Source organism: Trachemys scripta, chromosome 12 (genome assembly GCF_013100865.1).
Source record: "Trachemys scripta elegans isolate TJP31775 chromosome 12, CAS_Tse_1.0, whole genome shotgun sequence".
In the NCBI taxonomy this organism is placed as follows: Eukaryota; Metazoa; Chordata; order Testudines; family Emydidae; genus Trachemys; species Trachemys scripta.
Window position 1 is genome coordinate 1,799,122 of NC_048309.1, and position 15,953 is coordinate 1,815,074.

Sequence of the window (15,953 nt, forward strand, 5' to 3'; positions counted from 1 at the left end):
AAGTTCGATTTAACCCTTACAATGTCCAAGAAGGTAGAGACATTTTTATTCCCATTTTACAGATGGGGAAATTAGGAGAGAATTTCAATGCACTTACACACTAACTCACTATATCATCCTAGCAAGGAGGAAGGCTTGATTAATAGAAGGGGTTACTACACTGGAGGGTGACTCAGAGAAGCAGCAATAAATTAACTAAGTATTGTGAAAAGCAAAGTTCCTTGGGTGTCCTGTCTTTCATCACTCACCATGCCACAGAGGGATGAACACTGATCCTATGAGTCTCTGAGCCCATCAAACAGCTGCTCAGTTTCTCAGAAGTAGACATTCTCCCTGTTCCTGCTGTGTATCCACTGGGGACTGCCAGCCCAAGGCCATCAACAGACTCAACTATGATGTCACCTTTGGATTTGTGACTTCATCCACAGAATTTCAGGCAGACTGCTTTCCCCAGTCTCTGTTGGAAGGGGTTCTCTTCCTTAGAAAGACTGGATGGAGGTCTCCATGCCAAGAAGCCACCGAGCAGCCCATCTCTATCCCTCTCCCTCAAAGCAGCTGGATGGGGAGAGGGAATTCCTCTTCCATTGCTCCATAAGGAGCACACACCTGCGCACATATGCACCAGAGATGACTTGAGGCAGGGGCTCTACAAAGGATCCATAGAACACAAGAGAGGAACATGGCAGAGGCCATTTCCAGGGATTTCCTTTTCCTGCTCTTTTCAAGGGCTGCTAGGAGAGCAGTCTCTGCAACGGATCCAGTGTCAGGACTCCCATTGGTCTTTGTCATTAAACCCACCCCTCACCTCCCAGTGGCGGGATGATTGAGAGAAAACCAAGGTGAAATGAGGTTTGTCTTTAGATTTGTTGAGATGATCTCATCTCAATTGTTCCTCCATTTTAGGCCAACCTGCTGCTTGTTTATTTGATATAAAATATTGAATCATGAAGTTGAGATTATATTGAGATTTATGTTAATATAATCCCACATTATTTAAAGCTTCCTGGATAACTGTTCTTGTAGCTCCCATTAGAACAGCAGTAGATTCACAGAGATCCTGAAAGATTAAGAGGTAACCAGTTTATGAAGCTACTTTGCAAAAGGACATCACTCTTCCGGGGCCTTGCTGAAATTTCTTGCAGACCTCAGAAAAGCACCCTCAGTTCCTGTTTTCTACATTTCCTGATAGGTCAGACACAGATTTTTAAAAGGCTGCTGTCTGAAAGCTAGCCAAGCTTACTAAATGACTAAGAAAAAATTGCTTTAAAGAGACAAGCATGTCTTCTGACAAACATCAGTATCTTCCAGATCACGTCACGATGGCCTGCAGGCAAAGAATGGGTTTGTGCCAATATTTTACTTCTATACCATGTAGAAATAAGGTGGCTGCTTCAACCTTAAACAAAGGGGTTTTCCCTTCATCTTAGTAATATCAGGAAGGTCAAATTTAGTTTTGTACCTGTTTGGGTTGAAGCCTCTCTAGGACAACACCAACTTGTGCCTTGGAAGTTCTTAGCCTCTAGACAAAGATTCAACACCCAGATCCTTTTCACAAATAAATTTTTTTCTTCCAACTATTAATTCAGCTATTTGAGTGAAGTAGGGGTATCCAAAATGAGTTTTAAACCTCCCATTCCCTTGTCTAATATGAAAGCGATAGGTTTTACCCGGGGTCTCTCCAATTTTTGGTAGGTATTGCTATTGAGGACATCACACATATCCCACTTTCCGGCTACAACCACCAAATACCAAGGTCTTCACCCATCCCAACTGGAGAATATACTGTTCAACATATTCATTCATGATCTGGGAAAGGAGGTAAAGAGTAAGGTGGCAAAGTTTACAGATGATACAAAACTACTATCTTGAGTAGTTGCTGACTGCAAAGAGTTACAAAGGGATCTCATGAAACTGGGTGACTTGGCAACAAAACGGCAGATGAAATTCAAAGTTGATAGGTGCAGAGAACATACATTGGAAAACAATCTCAACTATACATATAAAATGATGGGGTCTAAATTAGCTGTTACCACTCAAGAAAGATTTTGGAGTCATTGTGGATAGTTCTCTGAAAACATCCACTCACTGTGGAGCGGCCGTCAAAAAGGCAAGCAGAAAGTTGGGCATCTTTAAGAAAGGGATAGATAAGAAGACAAATATCTTATTGCCTCTATATAAATCCATGATACTCCTACATCTTGAATACTGCGTGCAGATATATTGGAATTGGAAAAGGTTCAGAAAAGGGCAACAAAAATGATTAGAGGTACGGAATCTCTCTCTATGAGGAGAGATTAATAAGACTGGGACTTTTCAGCTTGGAAAAGAGACTGCTAAGGGGGGATATGATTGAGGTCTAATAAAATCATGACTGGTGTGGAGAAAGTAAATAAGTGTTATTTATTCATTCGCATAACACAAGAACTAGGGGTCACCAAATGAAATAAGCAGCAGGTTTAAAACAAACCAAAGGAAGTATTTCTTCACACAACACAGTCAACCTGTGGAACTCTTTGCCAGAGGATATTGTGAAGGCCAAGACTATAACAGGGTTCAAAAAAAGAACTGAAATTCATGGCGGATAGGTCCATCACTGGCTATTAGCCAGGATGGGCAGGGATAGTGTCCATAACCTCTGTTTGCCAGAAGCTGAGACTGGATGACAGGGGATGGATCACTATTGAATGTCCATGTTTTGTTCATTCCCTGTGACGCATCTGGCACTGGCCACTGTCAGAAGACAGGATAATGGGTTACACGGACCATTGGGCATACTGGGTCAGACCATTCTTATGAATGAACCCCTAAATCCGACTGGTCTGTGTAAGAGTTTTATCCTAAGTTTTCAACACACACTAGGAAGGAAAACTGCCCAGCTGTGAGACCAAAGGGCTAACAAGTCAATAGAACAGTAGGATCACCAGATGACCACTAACATCAAGCTTCCCCTCTCAGGGCAGGAAGATCATTTCCTGATTCTCAATAGTGAACCTTGGTGAAGCCCATAAAAAGAAAGCGAGGATGTCAGGGGGACAAAGTATGCCCTGAACCCATCCAATAACAGCACAAAGGCTTTTCATAAGAATATGCCACCATGGTAAAGGAAGCAGAGAACTATTCGGTCATCACAGCTGGCAGAAACTACCCCCATCTAATAAAACAAGTGGCTGCGGAATCCAATCATGGGCCCCCAAGCACCAGTCCTATCTCCCATCCCAAAGAATTCCCATCCTAACTTCACAGGAATAGTTAATGAGCAAGAGGTGTTGCTAGACCACCACCTTTCATAAAGCTCTTCCACCATAACACGGGGAGAACAAGACACAGACACTGCACTAATCCTGAGAAGAGTCCTATAACCAGGGAAGGGAGAAAAGCAGTAGAATGCATACAGGCCATTAGGGATCCTCCACCAACACATAATTTATCTGGATAAGAGCTCAGGTTTTTAAGTCCTTTCGAATCTTCATATGTCAAAACCCAAAGATGATCTGCAAAGGGAAAAATTAAGTTATCTTTCAAAGATGGAACTCTGAGAATAATCTTTGAATCAATTATACCACCCAACTTGTAAGAAAAAGCAGCAAGGGAGAAGGGAAAAAACCCTCAGCCATGATTTCATACCTGGCAATTCTAAGCTGAAAGCATCACATCTAAGCTATGCTGCTCTAGAACCCACATCACAGTTTGTTTAGGTCTCTGACATTTAAGACTTCAGTTTGCTCCTAGTTACATACAAACTGCTGCCATCTTTTGTAACTATACAATGAAGCTGCTCTGGAAAGTCAAGCAATTTCCAAAAAGAGGGTGCCAGTCCCTTGTTAACAGAAATGCAGTAGGAATTTATCTTACAATGACTAGGTGGGCTGCTGTCACCCTCTGCTCCATATCACAAGACTATAATCCACATGGCAGGCATCTGTTTAAGAGCCCTATTCTGCCAGAGTAGATGTATTGCAGACCATGTGTGGGTAGTATTAGAAGACTTCAGTACTTACACATTATGTCTTCAGTGCTGCAGAAGCAATCTGACTACAGTTTAAGAGTTTCCTGCACAACGGGCTAAGGTTCTTTTCTTAATTGCACAAGTGTAGATGAGCTGTTTACACTAATGATGGGAATAGCTGCATAATTTTCATTACTAAGCTCAGAAATTCATAGAGCATTGCATAGTGCCATTTTTCTTTAGAATTATGTAAGTCTTCAGGACCTAGTTTAGTCAGAGCACTGTACAAACAATTCCCAGCTCATCCTCAAACCCTCTGAGATATAGCCCCATCTTAGTAAGCACAGTAGAGGCGGGAGAGAGCTATGATCAGAACTACTTCCTAGCTCCCAGCAGTGCTCAAATCACCAGGCTATGAGGACCCCCAAGTACTAGTTCAACTTCAGCGAATTCTATAAATGTGTCGTGTGTGCTAACATCAAAAGCAAAAACAGGATATCATTTGTCAGTGCAACAGTGGTCACATTAAATATTAATAGACAAATGAGTGATGTAAATTCTTGGCTTTTATTTGGAGCCTTTTAACAGTTACAGTAAGAATTGTCATTGCAAACCAGGAATTTTGAAAAGATTGAACAATTAAGTTAAAAAATCTGAGTGCACACCTGTAAGACACCCTGGGTACAGAAAGACAGATATAAGCTTTTGGTTGTTCCATTTTGTTTGTTTCAGATAACCGATAAAACTAAATCTAAGAAAGGTTGGTTGTTTTCTGAAATAGTTATTCCAGCAGAAAAGCACTTAACATCTATCAGCCAATGCTGTACCAGGTCAGAGCAGTCACTTGAGTTTTAAGTTTATTCTGGTTATCTGCTTTCCAGGAAGGAAATTATAAAAGACTGCCCAAAAAGTCTATGATACAACCTTGTAAATAAGTTACCTGTATTATAAATTTCCAAATTCTATTTATGACTTGTCATTTCTTGGTATATTAGGGAATGATTCAGCAATCTGAAATTTCACAGGACTTTGACTTGCAAGAGTCAAAGTTTCCACATTGAGTTGTGGTCAATTTTGTAGTCAAGGAGCACCAGTAGTATTTCTACGATTCCCATCATTCCTTCCTTTTTAGCATAAGAGATTTGTTTGCTTTTGCAGAAGCAGAGGTCAAATTGATCACAGCGTGACTCATCTAGTGTCATGGTAAATTTGGATCCATCCTTGCTCCTCACCAGGTGGGATCTTGCGACACAAAGGTGAAACCACAATGATCCATAGCACGTAGCTGACCCTTCACAAAATGTGGAAAGCCTAAAAATGTAATTTCCCATGGCAGGTCACACAAGCCACATGTTGCTACTTTGCCTTGAGTATGCAGAAAGGATAACAGAATGATGTACACACTTATCAGAAGTTGAAAGACAGTAAGTTTTTGACCTCATACCAAATAAGTAATGGTAGAGAAGATTTTATGTGCATCAAAACCCAGTTTTACCAATGCACTTTCACACTGCAGTACTAGTTTTGTTGCCATCAATAACTATTCCTTAGGCTAAGACCTCAATGGACCATTCCAAAGTTTGCCAACATGAATACTGGCAAGACTTGGGGGACTTATCAGAACTTTTAAAAGGCTAGACATGACACATTAGCATTTGTTTCTGCAGAAGCTAGTTAGTTCTTGTCTAACATTAAGGCTTGGCTCACTGAAATTTACGGCAAGCTTAACAAGATGACTAAGTTACAAGGTATTATGTTTGCTCAGAGAGGCTGGTGACAGAACCTAAGGTCAAAAACATGGTATTCTTTTAACTTTGGTGTTCTACTAATGCAGTGCATTAGACTTCACAAGTCAGACACAAAGAAACAGACCAATGTTGCTGTTACACTGCACCTCCACATTACACCAAAGGAAGGGGAAGCCTACAGTCCAACTGTGATTTGTATTCACTGTAAGCTTAAGATACCAAAAGAAGTTCTCTCCCAACAGAATTCAGGGGAGCCCCAAGAAAAATTAATGCAGCAGTAATTTGAGCAAGGAATGGAGCTATGATTTGAGGATGAAGGCCAATGTTGCAAGTTATGTAGCTTCAGACTGAAAATACCAGGATCCTTTGCTTAATCTAATCATATCCCCAGAACATGACGACTCCAGCAGACATGACACTCTTGAAATACAGAACTTTATTTAGAAACGGCTTAAAGTAGAAAAAACCCTGTCAAGAAAAATCCAGGTGGAATATGGTTTTTCAGTAAAATGGAATTTTAGGGCAACAAAAGTCTAGAAGGCCACAAGAGAAATAGCACCACTGGAATTTTAAACAATGGCTAGTTACTTGCTTTTTTTTTGGCATTCACTGAAATTGGGTTTTCCTCAGAATTTCACAAAGATTCATGCAGTACACAACAGTTACCATAAAACGCTCGCCTTCTACACACATTTTAGGACAAGCTACAACCAGAAACCAATGCATACAAGCATATCAGGACTGATCAGACTCTGTGGGTGGATCAGATGTCCTGTGGGTTCTTGCCAAACACAAACAGCAATGAGAGGAACTTGATAGCAAAGGAAGGGACAGTTCAAGAATAAAGTATCTTAAATATTAATATTAAAGTTAGTCTGGGTACTGTATTTTCTGCAACATTAGCTTTTCTATTAGCTAACATATTCATTTTGTCCCCAGACGGTTACTGTACTGGCAAGTATCACTATTAAGATACACCAAGGGCTGAGGAAGACTTCCCAACAGGCACAAAATAGGTATATCCTCAACCCACTCACTCCCTTTAATACAACCAAGACACTTGCATAATGCAAGTTCTGTTAGATCCATTGGTTTAATCAGTACTCTAGGATGGGGGAGAGAAGAGGAAACCAGAAACAAACATACCAGAAAGGACACCACAAAAATAGGAGACAGGACAAGTAGAAAAATGATCCAGAGAGTGAAGTGAGTAACTTTTGAAGAATCTTCTAGGCAATACGACTAGATCCATGTTATTTCTCAGAAAATATAGTACACAAGTTTGGCAAAGTTGTTAGCCACAATGCCAGAGAAGGATTTAGGACTCAAGATAATTTGTACATGTTTGTCTGAACTCTTCATATTCCCTCCAATCTTATGACAGGCAACATTAAGGCCTATTTTGTCATTGAGAACTAACAACTTAGTGAGCGGCTTTACACAGGGATGGAGTTTTATTTTACTAGCCCCTTTTGAGTAGTCACATTGCCGCACAAGGCCGCCCAGACAGCAGTGTAAGTTAGACACTTTCTAACCCCAGTATGAAGCACATAAAATCTCCTGTCACATTACTTTATAATTTGGCATATGGAAGCATATTTTAAATACTCTTAAGGCATTTTTATTAAAAGTTCTCTGCTGCAATTTCACATTAACGCAATCTGTGAGTCAGTGTTTAGTTTCTCTACTACACACTCCACCTCAGTAAGGTACAGAAGAAAAGACTTTCCACAAACCAATGTTTTACCAGCAACCAAACAATTCCGCAGCAAGCTTCAAAATATTCAACCTTATTCCCTAAATATACCAACTAGATGTTAATTCTGTTCTGCTACGAAGTGAAAAAAAGAGCTCCTAACTCAAACCCATTGGAAAAGAGTAAAACTTCTGCAAAGTGCACTTTAAGAAGAGGTACTTTTTGCTTATGAAAAGAAACCAGTGAGTCCTCTAAGAATAATAAAGTGGAGTATTTTACAGTTAAGCACATGATTTGGGGCAAAGAATTCTGATGTTCCTGCTCTGCTGGTACAGTATATGGACTGTTAATACTCTTCTTGTTCCTCTTGTGGTGCTCCTTCGTCAGGTATCACAAAGCCTTCCTGAAGGGGGAAAGAAAGAATGTATTAATGGAAGCAGATGTCAAATCAGGCCCACTGATCCAGCTGGTTGCACATACCCTTCCCTGCAGTTTTACTTGGGATACTGTCAAGGAGGTATACACTCACTTATGAAAGACCAGTTATGACACTAGAAAGATTTTCCCTCTCAAATCTTGGATCTAGTTGTCACGGAATTTCAAGTAGTTTTCTATTCAGACAATCTCCGGCGTAACCACAAGGATACTATCTAGAGCTTTAGTACAAAAGATGCCTGCCCCAAACCACATAGAAGAAAGCAAGATTGGGCATTGGCCTCATGGAAGACTTCTCGTTAGAGAAAATTTGCCCGCTTGCCAACTAGTATTTATGTAAAGGCAGACTTACATCTGTTGCATAAAGAATTTCCACAATCCTCTGCAACACTGGATCACTCTCCCCTTCATTCTCTTGGCAGATCAATTCGATATTTCTCAGTTTGCCAAAGTAGAAGTCCCTCTCCTTCTCCAGATCTTCAACAGTAAGTTTCAATACATTGATCTGCCAAAGAGTCACACATGATCATTTCTCCACCAGAGAGAAGTTCACAAAGCATTTACTCAGAAAACAAGATTCTTATAGTTCACAAAAATCTGCTTTTTTTGTGATGTATGAGAGCACTTTGGGAATAATCAAGAACTGCACTGGTTTATTACTGACATTCAGTTTAGCTTATATGTTCTATTTCTGTGCTAGATGTCCAATTCACATAAGGGGTGGTCCTCTTGCAAATGTTAAGGGATCACTACTTCACAAATAAAAACCCAACCACCTGCAGGGCTTATTCTTTTAGAGGCTAAATTACCATTTACATGAAGTCAGTTTAGCTTATAAGAGTGTGACCCATGACATCTCACACTGACTACTGCAGGATAGCAGCAGCTGTTCATAGTTTAACTGCAATGCCGCTAGATGTCTGCAACAGCGCTGCAGGATGAAGTATCAGCATGTAATGGACTTAAGTTAGTGTGTGCGTATGTCATGTTGCAAAAGGAATTTGAATTATTTGCTAAATTTCCAAGACCCAGTCATTTCTTAACTTAAATAAAGATTTTTGTAGATTAATCTAAAGCACTTTCACTTAACTTTACAGTCCACAGGTTTAACACTCACCTGCTGGATCAGCTCTGCTGATTCATCCTCTACTATTCCTACAGGAGCCTTTTTAACCATTCCAGTGCCAGTTTTAGGAGCTGCTGTGGTTCTCTGAGTAACAATGGGCCTCTGAGGAGCTAGAAGGTAAGATGCAGTGTTAATTCTTAGCCTAATCATTTTTAGAACCAAGCCCCCATAGGAGTTATTTCCATCCATGCTTAGATAGAACAGAGAAGAATTTGAAAGCCAGTGTAATGTAGCAAGAAATGCCCCAAGCTCCCCATGTGAAGTGTCCCTTCTCCCTGACAAGGGTGTTGGTACCAATCATCGCCATTTTCTTTAAGGAAGAAGCGTCTGTTCTTGCAGCCTTCATTTCTGTGGCTCCCAGGTAACTGTCATCTACAAGAGGTATAGCAATTCTAATGGTTACACACTATCTGACTTGAAGATGCCTGCCATGCCAAATCAACAGATTAAGTGTCTCACATGGAAAAGAGCTTTCTAGCCTCCATGAGATAAGAAGTTTAGCACTATAGTGTGATCTCAGGCATATGTATCATGATTTGATTCTGTGTTTTGAGAGACTGGAATCTTTGTGAAATAGAAGAAAGCCATGAAACTACCACAATTTAATGCACTGAAATTAAGCAATGAGTTAGTTTTGCTATTTAGGTTATTGAAGCTCTTATCAATTAGAAAGACTTTCAGAAGACCTTCAATGCTTCCTTTACCTGCACTGCCGGAACTGAGAGCTTTCTTGGGTTTGTTCAGTACTGGAGCAACAAGGGTGGGTGCTGGAGCTGTTTCTTGGCCTTGTCGAGCTGCAACAGGGTCATACTCTTTCCCATCATAGTTCGCATCAAAAAATTTTTTGAACCACTGAACAAATTCAAAATTGTCCTGAAATTTTCCTTTCACTAATTTGTCCACAGGGATTATCTGGGGGAGGGGAAAATAAAGCTGGTTAAACAGAGGGAAATATTCTGAGAGTAAAGAGCAAACTCTACAAAGTCAGATTGTGCTCAGGATTGTGTAAATGCAATTTGTAGTCCAAGTCCAGGGAGGATTTCTCTTATGTATTTAAACACGGGAGTGGTCAAAGATTTTTCTCCACTAGTTGGAATGGAGAGATAGTTGGACCCTTAAAGTTGAGTGGCGACTATCACGTCTTATACCATTAGGCAATAAGAATTTCTGCAATGAATTCCAATATCAAATTTGCTCCTCCTCTGCTGAAGTCCATCCATCTCTCCCTATTCTAATATCTTAACTTCATTCCAAGTCTCACCTGTTGGCCCACCTCCACACACACTCAACACCCAGTTTTGGGGTGGTTCCTCTCTCTCCCCCACCCTACCTCGCGAGAAAAAAGCCAGAGAATTATTAAAAACCTTTTGCCTATAGACCACAAGTATGAGGTCAGTCCAAACGGGCAATGACCAAGGCTAGACATCTGATGGTTATTCAGTGATTTGAGACATAGCAGTTCAGTTCTTACTAGACAAGAACTGCACAAACTAATGCAGTTGTCACACTAAATAGTAGTCTTAGCCCATTCTCTATATCCATTCAGTGCACCTATCTATTCACCCTTAGATGAGGTTCCCTCAAAATAAGAGATTACATTGAAATGTTAATACTGAAACCTTGCACTGATATTGCTATGCAGTACCCGTTACAGGAATAAACTTCACTTTCCTTGAAAGCAAAGGTTATTCAAACTGTGAAGCACCACTTTCACATGTCTACTCTACAGCGGCATGGAATTTGTGGGAAGACGTAAAACCTGCAGTCCTTGGGATTACCATACCAATTGGTTATGGCCACATGTCTGGCACAAACAGAGCAGGAAGCTCTACTGCACTACCTCAGAAGAGTTGTAACAGTAGTCTGTAAACAAGCATGTATGTTTCAGGTAGTGAAACTCATTCAGTTAGTAAGAGCCAGAAATCCAAACCTAGCAGCTCAATTTTCAATTTGGGGAAGTTGGAAGGGTAAGTGCTTCATCTAAGCAGATGATTGGCAGACACCCAGATGTAAACAGAAATCCAGGTCCAAGCCATAGGGTTCATACAGCTGTGCAGTTGGCAGTACTGATAACCTGAAACTAAATTGCATGCACCCAAGTGCAAGGAGAACCAATTACAATCCCAGCTTACTTTGTCAACACCCATTCGCTTAAAACCTGCTTGTAGAATCTTGAAGTTTTGAATGTATTCATGTTCCAACTTTGCTTGAAATTTCACTTTCTTGAGTGCTACAGAACCAGGGAAGAGCATGTCCAGAAACTGACAGTAGGCAGCACCTGCCAAGAAAAACAGAATGTTTCCATAAGCCATCTTATACAAAGAGAAGTTGGGAGAGGCAATATCTTTTATTGGACCAACTTCTTTTGGTGAAAGAGAGAAGCTTTCAAGCTACACAGAACTCTTTTTCAGGTGTAGCTCAGAAGTTTGTCTCTTTCATCAACAGAAGTTGGTCCAATAAAAGACATTACCTCACCCACCTTCTCTCTCTAATATCCTGGGACCAACATGGCTACATCTTATTCAAAGTCAGTCGGAAGCAGAGACTTCTGGGCAGACTATTTACTGTAAGAGAGAGGAAATATGAAGGATATAAGATGGTCCCTGTTATGATTTGAACCCTTATAACATTGAATCCATAATTCACTGGGTGAGCATACTAGTTGGACATACAACTAAGATCTGCGCCATGACATGCCTGCAACAATAAACTCAGTGGGGTTGCACGGGATAGATAACCTGTCATATTCAGCTAGGCAAGAAAACTTGGTTCTCTACCTAGTGAATAAATTAGAAATCATTTTAGAAATTAGAATAAATAAAACAAACAGCACTTATCCATAGCCCTTGGTGCCCTAGGAGTTCAAAGGCCATATCAATCCTCACTCCCTAACAAAAATCCAGACATAATAAAAGTAACAAAAAAGCCAGTGCTTCATTCCACCCACCTCAAAGACCTCTCATTCCCTTCCAGTCCCTCCATAACTACAATTAGAACTTGCAGGGGGAGCAGGAAATCCACTCACACAAAAAATAGAAATCTTTCCCCAGCAAGTATTAACTTAAATTCTGCAAAGATTTTAATTAAAAAAAAAGTTTCCAGCCCTTATTGTTGGCTGCAGAGGTAATATGTATTTAGTAATAGGTTTCGAAGGTTAACTAGCTATAATAGTTCAGGCACCTACCATGTATGTGGCATAACTTAGAGGGGTTATTTTTTTCCTGACATACCAGAGGAGTCCATGTCCACATTCACTGGTGGCAACAGAAGCCAAACACCCTGAACTGTAATACTAAGACAGGTGGTACACTTTTGTGGAAAGTTTGTAAGAAGTCTGTTTAACTGCCAAGAACATAGAATTCCAAATTCCCTTTTGCCTTTAGTCCTAATGTGTGGTCTAGTCATGCCACCTGCAGCTGTTAGGAAGGTGGAGAATGCAGGAAATTCAATCAGGGTGCTGTTCCTGCTTGGGAGCTCCCACTGTCTCCTCCTGTTATTGGAGCAGAGCTTCTCCCTTCTCCATAGCCTCCTGATAGTGCAAATTAAGATAGGAAAGAAGTGTCTGCAATTGAACCCTCCAGCATCTTTTTCTCCGATTCAGTGAATAACTCCAGTGTCTGCCTCTGCTGTACTAACATTCCCCAGGAAGTTGACATGACCAATCAGTTTTCATCGAACAGCAGTGAAACTGTTTCATCTTGCTTATTTCACCCTGTAGAGAAATGAGCAGCAGCAGTGGAAAAGTCTGTCTGCAGACACTGGAAAGTGACACTACGCAGTTCATAGCAAGTATGCATTTGATAGTTTTTCTTTGCAACTGTGAGTGGTAGGATCTAAGACCTTTAAAAATAAATCAAGCTTCTGCAGAAGCTGATGTAGGTTCTCTCACTCCCCAGGGCGAAGTTCTCATGGAGTTCCAAATCTTCTGGTCCTAAATGAAAGTCACCAGCAATCCAAGAGCCTTTATTCTTATTCTGATTTAAAACCTTGGACACTGGGTAACTCAACTCTTTGGTTCTTGTAACTCTGTACTTTTGGTTCTTTCTACCCTTGCTGGCCATTTCTGCAGCATCTTATTAATAGCACCTCATTCTCCTTTCTGCTTCTCTGTACTAGTTTGTTTCCATGGATTCAGCCACAAACTCTGCTGACAATTCCCAAATGTACCTCAACTTCTCCCCCTCCTTTGTCAAATGAGGAAATTTCATGTTTCATACTACTGAATGTCCTGCCACGGTCTCAAACTCACCTCCTAGAACTGAACTATTTTCTGCTGATCCTCTCCACCTTCCTTATCTACCTACCACTACCTTTCCTGTGTCCCATGCTCACAACCTTGGTTTAGTCTTCAACTATTTTTCCCTTCCCCATATCCTGTCTTGAGGTCTGTTACTTCATTTTTATCAGTATCAAAAGACACCCTTTTGTTTCAATTTCCAGAACTAATTCCTTTAAAATGTGACTCTTCAGTACCATAACCCTTCTCTCCGCATCCAAGTCTATCCAAAACACCACCATATCAAAATCCTCTCAACTCCAACTATATCACCTCAAACCTCCTTGTTGGCTTTGCCTCCTTACCACATTAAGTTAGAGCTCCTTGACCTCACCTTCAAAGTCCTATCCATTTGCTGTCCCAGTTCAATCCTTAAACTCCTCCCAGGCCTCCCACCTTACTTTTCTTTTCATCTTTTTAGTAACCAGCTGTTCAGAGAAGTTGGCCACCACCAACATTTATAAACAGTGGCCACAATCTAGTCTCCATCTTTCTCTCGTGTTGACATGGAAAGATGCTTGGAAAGTCTACTTCCTGTCCATGAAAGCCATTTCAATTTCTTCTTTAGAATTCAGTTTCTCCCAGGAAACCTCCCCTCTCCACACCAACGACATTACTTTAGTCTCCCTTCCCTGAACTTTTGTCCTGTATCTTAAAATACACCTTTCACATAAAATGCAGCCAAATTATAATGCAAAGTGACAGATTAACTGACTATGGATTTGTCTAAACTAGGATTTTAACCAACCATGTAGTTATGGCAGTGTAAAGGCATATCATAACCATGTTCTACAATTTCCAGCTTTAGCCCTGTAGTCAAAAGAAATAGCCTTGAACTTTCCGCTCATTGCCTATGTTCTAAGGCAAGAGTAGAGTGTACAAGTCTTCGGGTTCCACAAAGCTATAGAAGCAATCCTTTGTACTCACAACTAGGAGCTATAGTTTGAGATTCAGGGTTGGCAAGTCTCAAATCAAGCAAGATCCAGTGACAGACTAATATATTTTGTATATTTGCAGTCAGTCACTTTGCACACTTATTAACCTTTTGATTGTAACCATCAGAGATGCGCTCTTAAAACCCCTAGTAGTGCCCTGTCATCAGCCCCCTTACCCGAGCATAGGTGTTCAATCTTTGTCAAGTTCAACTGCAAAGACTCGTTGATCCAGGCAAGCATGTCATGTCGACTCAAGTTATCACTGGTCACTGAAGTAGAATACACATTAACTGCCATTTTCTGAAAGACAGAAACCACAGATGAAAGTTTCATACTAAAGTATGATTAGAATACGATCCGCTACAGACTTGACTCATTAGAACAGTAGCGTACACCCGGATTTACACCCTCCTGTTGCTACAGAGAGCAGCTTCTAACAGTGCCAGGTAACAGAACTAGCTGCCGGAAGTACCTCACATCAGCAGAAGCAGAGAAGAGTTGGTTTAGTATTTTGTGAAAGACATGGAAGACCGATCAGGTAGTGGCACCCCAAACTTCCCCTAGGATGCTTCCACCCTGTCCTAAAGGAACCATCTCTGTAATGAGCTGGTTCAGTCCTCTGAACATCTCCCCCAAGGCTGCCCAAAAGGATAGTCCACTCTGCTCCTAGGCAGGTCTCCTAGTGGATTCTATCGGGTGCACTCCCGAGGGCTGAGAACAGAACAGAAGCTGCTCACCCGCAACCTCTCCAAGCAGCAGCCACCCTCGAGCCCCCCCATACAAACCTTCCGGGAGGTCACTCGGCAAACACCAAGCGCCGCTCAGCGTCGCTCGTCCACCCCGACACGTGATGCAACGGGGCTCCCCCGCCCTGCAGACCGGCGAGGCGGCACGGCCGTGCCGGGGAGATGCTCGCGGTGACCGAGCCCCCCCCCCCGGGGAAGGGCCCAGCTCGCGCACGCAGGGCCCCCATTTCTCCCCGCCCAGCGCCCGGCGCGGGCCCCGGGCAGCCTGCAGAGAGAGCGGCCGCGGGCCCCACACCGCGCCCCGCCGGGCCCGGACACTGCAGCCCCCGGCCCGGCCCGGCCCGGCCCTGCCCGCTGGGCGGCGACCCGCGTGCCCGGGGAGCGGAGCGGAGCAGCTGCCCCCACAGGCCGGCCCGGCTCGGCTCCGCCCCGCCCCACCCCCGGGCCTCGTGCCGGTCCCTCACAGCCTGCCGGCCCCGCCCCTACCGAGCCCCCCCGGCCCGGCCCGGCCCCGGCCGGCGCCCCCAGGCCCGGGGCCCAGCCCGGCCCGCGAGTCCGTTACCTGCCCCCGCTCTGCCCCGTCTCCTCCGCGTTCAAACCGGCCCCGCCCGGGAGCAGCACGTCACGCGCCCCGTACGTGCTCGCGTCACCACCCGGCGTCCGTTACAGCGAGCGTCGCTTGTCGCCTTTCCTCAAGTTGGGGCGGGGCGGGGCGGGGCGAGGGGGGAAGTAGTTACCAAGGGGCGGGGCCGAGCCCTCGTGGCTAAGGCGCCGCACGGCCTCCTTTTTGGGTCACGTAATATTATTTAGCCCCGCCCCCTCGTGGATGTCAGAGGATCGGTGGGGTCGGGCTACCTTGCCAGACTCCGCCCCCTTCCTCGGTCATCCCCGGCCCCGCCCCCCAGGCTCACAGCCCCTCCTCCGCCCTCAGCTCATCACTTCCCCCCCAGCTCGCTGCCCCCCAGCCCCTCCTCCGCCCCCCCCTCCCTCCTCTCCTCCAGCTCGCTGCTCCTCCGCCCCCCCCCTTAGCTCATCACTTCCCCCC

At 43.2% G+C, this 15,953-nt stretch overlaps 2 protein-coding genes across 4 annotated transcripts in view; both read right to left on the reverse strand.

Moving 5' to 3' along the window:
* The window catches only part of EFCAB8 (EF-hand calcium binding domain 8), a 38,879-nt gene extending 36,981 nt beyond the window's left edge, over window positions 1-1,898 (reverse strand). For both annotated transcript variants that reach the window (XM_034787885.1, XM_034787884.1), the window contains exon 1: window positions 249-1,898. In XM_034787885.1, coding sequence (XP_034643776.1) covers window positions 249-328 — 80 coding nt within the window. In that variant the 5' untranslated portion in view covers window positions 329-1,898. The remainder of the gene's footprint in view (window positions 1-248) is intronic.
* A 2,596-nt stretch (window positions 1,899-4,494) lies between these two features.
* MAPRE1 (microtubule associated protein RP/EB family member 1) lies at window positions 4,495-15,513 on the reverse strand. 2 transcript variants are annotated; one of them, XM_034787297.1, is made up of 7 exons: window positions 15,471-15,513; window positions 14,339-14,462; window positions 11,084-11,229; window positions 9,656-9,863; window positions 8,943-9,061; window positions 8,178-8,330; window positions 4,495-7,793 (listed from the first exon to the last, which is right to left on the reverse strand). In XM_034787297.1, the coding sequence occupies exons 2-7, from the start codon at window positions 14,457-14,459 to the stop codon at window positions 7,737-7,739; spliced, it is 804 nt and encodes a 267-aa protein (XP_034643188.1). In that variant the 5' UTR covers window positions 14,460-14,462; window positions 15,471-15,513; the 3' UTR covers window positions 4,495-7,736. The 2 variants fall into 2 exon arrangements, with proteins under 2 accessions (XP_034643188.1, XP_034643189.1); XM_034787298.1 differs by lacking the exon at window positions 15,471-15,513 and adding an exon at window positions 14,948-15,080.
* Between the last annotated feature and the right edge of the window lie 440 nt (window positions 15,514-15,953).